This window comes from Mus caroli, chromosome 4 (genome assembly GCF_900094665.2).
Source record: "Mus caroli chromosome 4, CAROLI_EIJ_v1.1, whole genome shotgun sequence".
Classification (NCBI taxonomy): Eukaryota; Metazoa; Chordata; class Mammalia; order Rodentia; family Muridae; genus Mus; species Mus caroli.
In genome coordinates this window covers 138,488,569-138,497,658 of record NC_034573.1, presented here as the reverse complement: position 1 = coordinate 138,497,658, position 9,090 = coordinate 138,488,569, and the positions used below count along the sequence as shown (strand labels likewise).

The 9,090-nt window shown below is 46.2% G+C and overlaps 1 protein-coding gene across 2 annotated transcripts in view; it reads right to left on the bottom strand.

Moving 5' to 3' along the window:
- C4H1orf127 (chromosome 4 C1orf127 homolog) overlaps positions 1-2,095 on the bottom strand; it is a 33,610-nt gene extending 31,515 nt beyond the window's left edge. Inside the window, exon 1 of one of the 2 annotated variants that reach the window (XM_021161639.1) lies at positions 2,035-2,095. In XM_021161639.1, coding sequence (XP_021017298.1) covers positions 2,035-2,060 — 26 coding nt within the window. In that variant the 5' untranslated portion in view covers positions 2,061-2,095. The remainder of the gene's footprint in view (positions 1-2,034) is intronic. The other variant, XM_029475860.1, reaches the window with a different exon arrangement.
- Between the last annotated feature and the right edge of the window lie 6,995 nt (positions 2,096-9,090).

Sequence of the window (9,090 nt, the reverse complement as noted above, 5' to 3'; positions counted from 1 at the left end):
AAAAGCAAAGCCAAGGGCTGGTGNGATGGCTCAGCGGGTAAGAGCACCCGACTGCTCTTCTGAAGGTCCTGAGTTCAAATCCCAGCAACCACATGGTGGCTCACAACCATCTGTAAGGAGATCTGACTCCCTCTTCTGGAGTGTCTGAAGACAGCTACAGTGTACTTACATATAATCAATAAATCTTAAAAAAAAAAAAAAAAAAAGCAAAACCAAGGGAGTGAAGAGCTGGCTCAGTGGTTATGAGAGCATGCCGTCGTGGCAGAGAACCAGGGTTCAGTCCCAGTTACCCACGTGACAGCAATTCCAGGAAATCTGTTGCACGGTGCGTACTGCGTTCATTTGCTGCTCTTACAGACATGCGGGCAAAACATTTACTAAAACCAAATGAATATTTAAGAAAAAAAAAAACACAAGATAAGAAAGGACACTAAGTTTCCATCTAAGGCTACTGTCACTGGGTCTTCCAGTTCTCTTGGATATCAAATGAGTTGACAACCAAGGTTAAGGTGCCAATCAGATCAACTGCCAAGGCAAAAAAAAAAAAAAAAAATTACCTAGACCGGTGAGTCTCAACCTTCCTAACACTTCAGTCCTTTAATATGTTCCTCGTGCTGTGGTAACCCCAACCATAAAATCATTTTCGTTAATACTTCATAACTCTAATTTTGGTACTGTTGTGAATTGTAAATATCTGTTTTCCGATGATCTCAGGCAACACCTGGGAAAGGGTCGTTCAACCCCCAACGGCAGGCTGGCTTGGACACTTTCCCTAGCCTGTAATCTGAGCCGGGCCTGCAGTTCTGCCAGATTCAACTACCTACTCTTCGCCTACCCACTGCATACAAAACGCATAATAAAGCCAGACATGGCGGCACAGCCCTGAAATCTCAGCACTCTGGAAACAGCCAAGGGCATCTGGAGCTTGAGGCCAGCCTGAGCTACGTACCGAGCCCCTATCTCAAACTACAAGCAAGTGAGAGTGGGACCCTCTTTCTAAAAACAACCTGGTGACATCATCCCTGTCCCAGGTTCTGCTGCCTCGCAAGGTGCGAAACTAGCTGGCGTCTCCCCCTGGCTCCCAGCAGGGGGCAGCACTATCGCCATATAATTTGCAAAGCAGATACATTTGTTTCCGGTGAAGTTAAAGATTCTCCAAGGGCAAGGTATATCTGCTGCTAGAGGCCAAGAGACCTGGGAAAGGAGATGCAAGCTGCTGGGGTTGCTGTGGTGCTGTCCTCTACCATCCGTGCTGTTATACAGGAGAGTATTATCACACCAGCTTTGCTAGAGCCAGGGCAGCTTGCACCCCTTCAGTCTCCTTGCGCACTCTCTCCGATCTCCTCCTCCAGCTCCCACTGGGAGTGAGATCCCAGCTTGGCTTTCACAGCCCCTGAACTTCCCCTTCGCAGCCTGGGGATAGACCTGACCCTTCCCTTCGTGTCCTAAAGCTGAGCCCCCGCACTGAACACTTATGAGAAGTAGGTGCTTCCTGGCACTGAACCCAGACCTCCTCCTGCTTGCCCACCCCACCCAGCTTCTCCATCGCCCTTATTGTCCACAGATCTACAAATGTCACAAAGCGCACATAAGGCCTGCAGTAAGGAAGCCAGAGCCAACTGCCAGCTGTCATTGTCCTTCAGGCTGGCCTCAGAGACCCCACCTCCTGCCCTGAGCCGGTTTGTTCTGTTTTCCAGTGGAGGTTGAGCCCTGGTCTTGAGCATGCTAGACAAGAGCTATGCCCGACAAAGAATACTGTGGGGCCTGGGTAAGGTGGGAGTGACTCTGACCAGACCTCCCACTGAAGACTGGGTCGTCTGGTGCCTTCTTTTCATCCCTGTGGACCAAGGAGCCACAGACCCGACCAGGCTTCACCCACTGCCTTCTCTCTAGACAGGAAGCTTCTAGATGCTAAAAGGAAACATTTGGTTTCTGCTCCAAAAGGCTTAAGGGAAGCTCAGGGTTCCCCTGGTTTCTCAGTTTCCATGAAGACCAAATAAGACCCTCTTGGAAGGCCTGGCTAAGGCCACTTACCAGACAACTGCCACAGACCCCCACATCCTCAGCTGGGTGACTCTCTCCTCCCCTGGAGGGGTTTATCTAGTGGCACTCCCAGCTCAGAAGTAAAGGGCCAGCCTGCCCCCTTCCCTTGGTTGCCAAGAGTCACTCAGGCGCCAGCCAGGTGCCAGAATGCACAGATGTGTGTCAACACCTCTCCATTGCTTTGTGCCCCCTAGGGTGACATTACTTTATTCCTTGAGACCTCAAAAAAGGGGGGTGCTGTTGTTTGTTGCTATAGCAAACACCATGATCAAAAGCAATTTAGGAGGAAAAGGGTTTATTACATCTTACATTAGAGCCCATCACTGAAGGAGCACAGAGCAGGAACATGCAGGAACCTGGAGGCAGGAACGGAGCAGGACTACACAGAAACCCTGCTTGCATTTGTGAGTGACTGTGTGTGTGTGTGTGTGTGTGTGTGTGTGTGTGTGTGTGTGTCACAGTGCTCTTTCAAGAGTCAGTTCTCTCTGCCATGTGTGTCCCAGCAATTTAAGAGGCATCAGGGTTTTATACACTTGTTTTTTTGTTTGTTTGTTTAGCAAATCTTTTTTTTAAATATTTTACTTTTATTTATTATATGTAAGCACACTGTAGGTGTCTTCAGACTCTTCAGACACTCCAGAAGAGGGCATCAGATTTTTGTTACGGATGGTTGTGAGTCACCATGTGGTTGCTGGGATTTGAACTCAGGACCTTTGGAAGAGCAGTCCGGCACTCTTAACCACTGAGCCATCTCGCCAACCCACACTTGTTTTTTTTTTTTTTTTAATGTATAGGAGTACACTGTAGCTGTACAGATGGTTGTGAGCCACCATGTGGTTGCTGGGATTTGAACTCAGGTCCTTCAGAAGAGCAGTCAGTGCTTTTAACTGCTGGGCCATCTCTTCAGCCCCTGGTTTTATACACTTTATAACTGAACCATTTAACTTGTTCTTTCCCCTGTTACAAAATGTTTCAAAACACACTGAGAGGGATACAAAGTGAACTTTTGGCTCTATCTTCTAGAATCTTCTTTCTTTCTTAGTGTTTACAAACACTAAACCTTTCTTTTACACCATTTTCTGAGCTCAGCTCTCCATTGATAACTTACTGTTTAATCCCGGGTTTATCCTGAGTCATCCGAGGAGACGTGGATGGAAACTTGACCTCAGGCAATTTTTTTTTTGGGGGGGGGGACCTTTGGAAGAGCAGTCGGTGCTCTTAACCACTGAGCCATCTCACCAGCCCAGGGCCTTACCTTTCTAACACATAAACCTCGTTCCTCCTACACCACCACACACACCCCTATGGAAATAGCCACATGCCTTAACACATGTCTTTTTTTATTTGTTTTTTTTTTTTGTTGTTGTTGTTGTTGTTTTGTTTTGCTTTATTTTGTTGTGTTTCAAGACAGGGTTTCCCTGTGTAACCCTGGCTGTCCTGGAACTCACCCTCTAGACCAGGCTGGCCTCAAACTCAGAAATTCACCTGCCTTTGCCTACCAAGTGCTGACATTAAAGGCACATGTCTTTAAACACAACTACACACACACACACACACACACATACACACACACACACACACTTCTGGAATATTCTTGGAGAAGGTATCTTCATTGGGATCTTTCACAAATGAACTCGAATTTCATTTTTCCATTTGGGAAACATCACATTTTCAAACTTGCCTCTCCTCAATAACAATTAAGACCTGGCTAAGTCACAGCCCCCGGGTGGCTCGCACCACGGGTTTATATATGAACAGCCCCTCTCTTGCAAAAGAGAAATCGCATCCAAACCAGGGGCTCCGCTATCCATAAAGCTGGTTTTCCAAAAGCACCACCACCCACACACTCAAGGGTCCCCTTCAACACTGGGAGGTCAGAGATGAATAAGAAAACATTAACTCCAATTTCTGCACTTCCTGAGCATTCTCAAGTTCACCCAGCTCTGTAAAAAGCAACATTGTTACCACTAGGCTTGCCAAATGTCCACCTGGTTACTCAGTTCCAAAATATACAAAGTAGCTCATTGCACTCAGTGTAACAGGCCCCAGACCTTAGCACCACTGACCCCAAGATGGAAGGACCATTCAGGCTTTAAAACTCAGCAGGTAGACAGCACCACTAAACAAAGGCCTAATCCATCCAAGTCCGCATAGTTCTGGGAAAGTCTCAAAATGTACTAACCTTGCCTTCTCGTTTCTGGCTATGTTCTTATTAACTAAAGGGTGTCAACTCAAAACATGGTTTTTGTGCATAAAAGCTAGCCTATGTTGTCACTGGCTGGTTAATAAAGACTTTCTATTGACTTATACCCATATTGGAGCAGTCTTCTTGGTGGAGCCCCCACACCACCAGCCTGGGCTCCAGGAAATGGCTGTTTCTACTTGTGATGTGGAAATGTAATATTTCTCACCCTACTGTCTATACTGGGGTTTAAAATCACTGCTAGACAAGCACTCTACCAACAGAGCTGCATGCCCACCCTGAGCCAGTTTTTGTTTTGAGAGCTGCCATTGATCCAGAAGTTTCTCCGAGTTAGACAGTGTTCTGAGCCATTGGCATGGAGCCTACCTTCAAAGGCACATATCTGTATAAGTTCAGGAGTTCTTGATCCAGAATGGAGTAAGACACATTCTTACCTTCACTTACATCTAATTGAAAGTTAGCATTTGATTCCGTTATGAACAATATGAACTGTTGTGTCTGGCCAGTAGAGCAAACAGGTTTCAGGCTGGGGGAGGGGAGACTACATCAAACAATATTATGAACAAGCCACTATATTATTTTGCCCCCAAGAGAAGACGAGAAGTCCCTGGTAATATCTTTCATTTTTCCATTTATTTATTTATGTATTTATTTATTTAGGTTTTTTGAGACAGGGTTTCTCTGTATAGCCCTGGCTGTCCTGGAACTCACTCTGTATACCAGGCTGGCCTTGAATTCGCCTGCCTCTGCCTCCCAAGTGCTGAGATTAAAGGTATGTGCCGCCACTGCCCGGCCCCATTTATTGTGTTGTGTGTGTGTGTGTGTGTGTGTGTGTGATAAACTTATATTCAGAAAAAGCAAATCCATACGAATGCGGTTTTGATCCTATAAGCTCTGCATGCCTGCCATTCTGTGTATGTGTGTGTGTGCCTGTCTCTGTGTGTGTGATGGGGCCACTGCACATATGTGGTGATCAGAAAAGCACTTGTGGCGTGGGTTCTCGCCTACAGTGTGAGTTCTGGGGTTTGAACTCTGGCTGTCAGACATGGCTGCAGGCATCCTTACCTGATAAAACGTGTTTACTGGTACTAACCCACGTGTTCTCACGACCTGTGGTGACGGTTACAGAATCTCAGACAGCCTTTACAGTCAGCACTGGTTTTGTCTGCTTTTGTTGTACTGGGGATTGACTCTGGGATGTCCTACACAGAAGGCAAAGTGCTCTGCCAGTGAGCTACAGCCCCACCAGGTAAGGCAGTGACCCACTGTGACCTCCACCCAGAAGTGCTAATACTATGACACTGTGAATTGAATAGTTCACTCTTGCTATCAATTGAGGTATTCTGGGCAGAGGGACATTTATATTTTTAATTATTTCATTATATGTGGTAAAATACACACAACAGGGTCAAGTAACATCGCTGATGCTCCTGCCTCAGGCTCCCAAGAGCTGGGATCACAGACATCAACCACTATGCTTAGTCATCTTCAGATTTTATTGTATTTTTGGCTCTGAGTGCTGGGATTAAAGGTGTGTGCCACGGCCACCTCCCTGTGTCCCTCCCTCTCCCCCCTCTGCCTTGTGCATGGGTGTGTAGGTCAAAGGGCAATTGCAAAAGTCAGTTCTCACTTCCACATAGTTGAGGCAGAGTACTCTAGCTCCTGAGCTTCCAAGAGCTCCTGTCTCTGCCTCCCATTTCACTATTGGAGTGCGGGATTACAGAGATATATACAGAGTTTTATGTGACTGGGCAGTGGTGGCACACATCTAAGCACTCAGGAGGGAGAGGCAGGCAGATTTCTGAGTTTGAAGCCATCCTGGTCTACAGAGTGAGTTCCAGGACAGCCAAGGCTACACAGAGAAACCCTGTCTTAAAAAACCAAACCCAAACCAAAAACTTACTTCTTGTTCTTTCTTTTCTAAATGTGGGTTCTGGAATCAAACTATGATTTTTTTTTCACTGGAGCTGTCTCCCAGCCCCCATCAGAGTCTCTATTAAAACCATCCCCCCCCCCTTTCCCCGCACCCTTATTGTCTCCCTCTTGCTCTGGCCCCACTTGTTCCAGCCCATAGGTTTTTTGTTTCTCATTACGGATGGTTGTGAGCCACCTTGTGGTTGTTGGGATTTGAACTCATGGCCTCTGGAAGAGCAATCAGTGCTCTTAACTGCTGAGCCACCTCACCAGCCCTTCCCTTTTTTTCTTTTTAAGTCCAGTGGTGGTGGTTCATGCCTTTAATCTCACTCAGAGGCAGGTGGGTCTCGGGGTTTGAGGCCAGCCTGGTCTACAGAGTGAGTTCCAGGGCAGCCAGGGATACACAGAGAAACCTTGTCTCTAAATAAATAAAGAGGGGGCGGGGTGGGAGAAAGAAGAAAGATAGATAGAAAGGAAAAAAAAAAAACCTTTTTTTCCACCTTGTTTAGAAAATATATACTAGTTTGATTTCAAGAAGCAAATTAACAGTTAAGAGCCCAGATTCTGGAAATACTCCGCCTCTGTAGATTTCAGAGAGATGCAAATCAAAGTGACATTATGAGAGAGCGTTTTACATTCATCAGAATGGCAAAAATTAGGGAGGTGGAAACGAGGGGGGAGGAGTGCGGCGGAGCTATACAGGGGGGGAGGGGAAGCAGCAGCCTCAGGCACTCAGGTGCCTCCGAGGTCTGTGTGGGCAGGGCCACAGCGGGTGCTTTGGTTTCTTATCTCGGACAGGGGACAGTAGTAAGCCCTTCACAGAGGTAAGGAGTCTAGCAACTCTTGACGTTAATTGCTAAGATGGTACCTGTGCGGAAGAAGGGTTCTGTGAAGACAGCCTTGTAGCTCCCAGATGGCCAGGGAGTTTTGCTCCTCTGTGTGGCAGTCCTGGATGTCTAGGCACCAGCAGAAAATGTACATGACACAGGGTGGTCATCTACTGAATGCGATGAGCAGTTAAAAGTAATGGAGCACAGGTGGGTAAACTGTGCTGTAAAGAACACACAGCGGACTAAGCAGGGACTGAGCGAGCGGAGTTGACTGGAGCAAGCTGGGCAAGTGGGGCGACTAGATCGAGCAGAGGTCCTAAAAATGCCATTCCCAACACCACATGAAGGCTTACAACCATCTATACAGCTACAGTGTACACTTAAACATAAAATAAATAAATAAAATTAAAATAAAAAAACCGAACACACAGTAAACACTTGGACTTTGAAGCTGATACTATGAATGTTGAATGTGATGCTATGAATTAAATGTAACAGACGGAGGATAGACAAATGAGAGAGCCTGCTGTGTTCTGATAAAACTGTTATTCCCGGGGGTTGGAGAGATGGCTCAGTGGTTAAGAGCATATCTCTTCTAGAGGACCTGAGTTCAGTTCCTAGCACCCACACCAGGTAGCTTGTAACTGTCTCTAATGTCTCTAAGTAATCTCTGTGAAATACATACCCACATTCAGGCATACACATAATTAAAAAACAAACAGAGCCCGGTGTTGGAGAGATGGCCCATTGGTTAAGAACACTGACTATACTTCCAGAGGACCCAGGTCCAATTCCCAGCACCTATGTCGTGGCTCATGACTATAATCCTGCTGGAAGTGACTTGACATACAGGCAAAACACCAATGCATATTAAAATTAAAATTAAAATTAAAATTAAAATTAAAATTAAAATTAAAATAAATAAGACTTGCCGGGCGTGGTGGCACACGCCTTTAAATCCCAGCACTCGGGAGGCAGAGGCAGGCGGATTTCTGAGTTCTAGGCCAGCCTGGTCTACCAAGTGAGTTCCAGGACAGCCAGGGCTACACAGAGAAACCCTGTCTCAAAAAACCAAAAAAATAAAATAAAATAAAATAAATAAGACTTGAAAGCTTTATTTATGATGCTGAGAATAAAACACAGGGCCTCAGACAGTCCTAACTAAGCACCCCTTAGCTACATCTTCAATCCCCAATTTCTAACCTGACACATAATAACTGCGGGTAGTTATGGGCCACGGTGTGTCGGTGTGTCAATTTGACACATGTCTGCAGTATGCAATCATCAAATCAGGTAGTTAGCACTTCTGTCTCTTTGAAGGTTTGTCATTTCCCTGAGTTGGGAACATCTGCATGTCTCTCCTTTAGCTCTTTTTAAAATGTAGCGATGCATGCCTTTAATCCCAGTCCTCAGGAGGCAAAGGCAGGTGGACCTCTGTGAGTTCAAAGCCAGACTTGTCTACAGAGCTAATTCTAGGACAGCCGAAGCTACACCAAGAAAGCCTGTCTCAACAAACAAATACATAAGTGTATGTGTATGTAATGTGATGTGTGTGTGTGTGTGTGTGTGTGTGTTAGAGCCAGGCATGACAGCCCATACCTGCACTCCCAGCACTCAGGAGGTGGAGGGAAGAGGGTTAGAAGTTCAAGATCATCTTCTGTTACATAAGAAGCCCAGGGAGCTGGTGAGATGGCTGGTGAGGCAGATTTCTGAGTTCAAGGCCAGCCTGGTCCGAACTCAGAAATCCTCGGGTAAGAGCACTGACTGCTCTTCCGAAGGTCATGAGTTCAAATCCCAGCAACCACATGGTGGCTCACACCATCCGTAGTGAGATATGACATCCTTTTCTGGTGTATCTGAAGACAGCTACAGTGTACTTATATAATTATCAATAAAATCTTTTTTGGGGGGTTCAAGAGTTTCTCGGGGGGCTGGTGAGATGGCTCAGTGGGTAAGAGCACCCGACTGCTCTTCCAAAGGTCCAGAGTTCAAATCCCAGCAACCACATGGTGGCTAACAACCATCCGTAAGGAGATCTGGCGCCCTCTTCTGGAGTGTCTGAAGACAGCTACAGTGTACTTACATATAATAAATAAATAA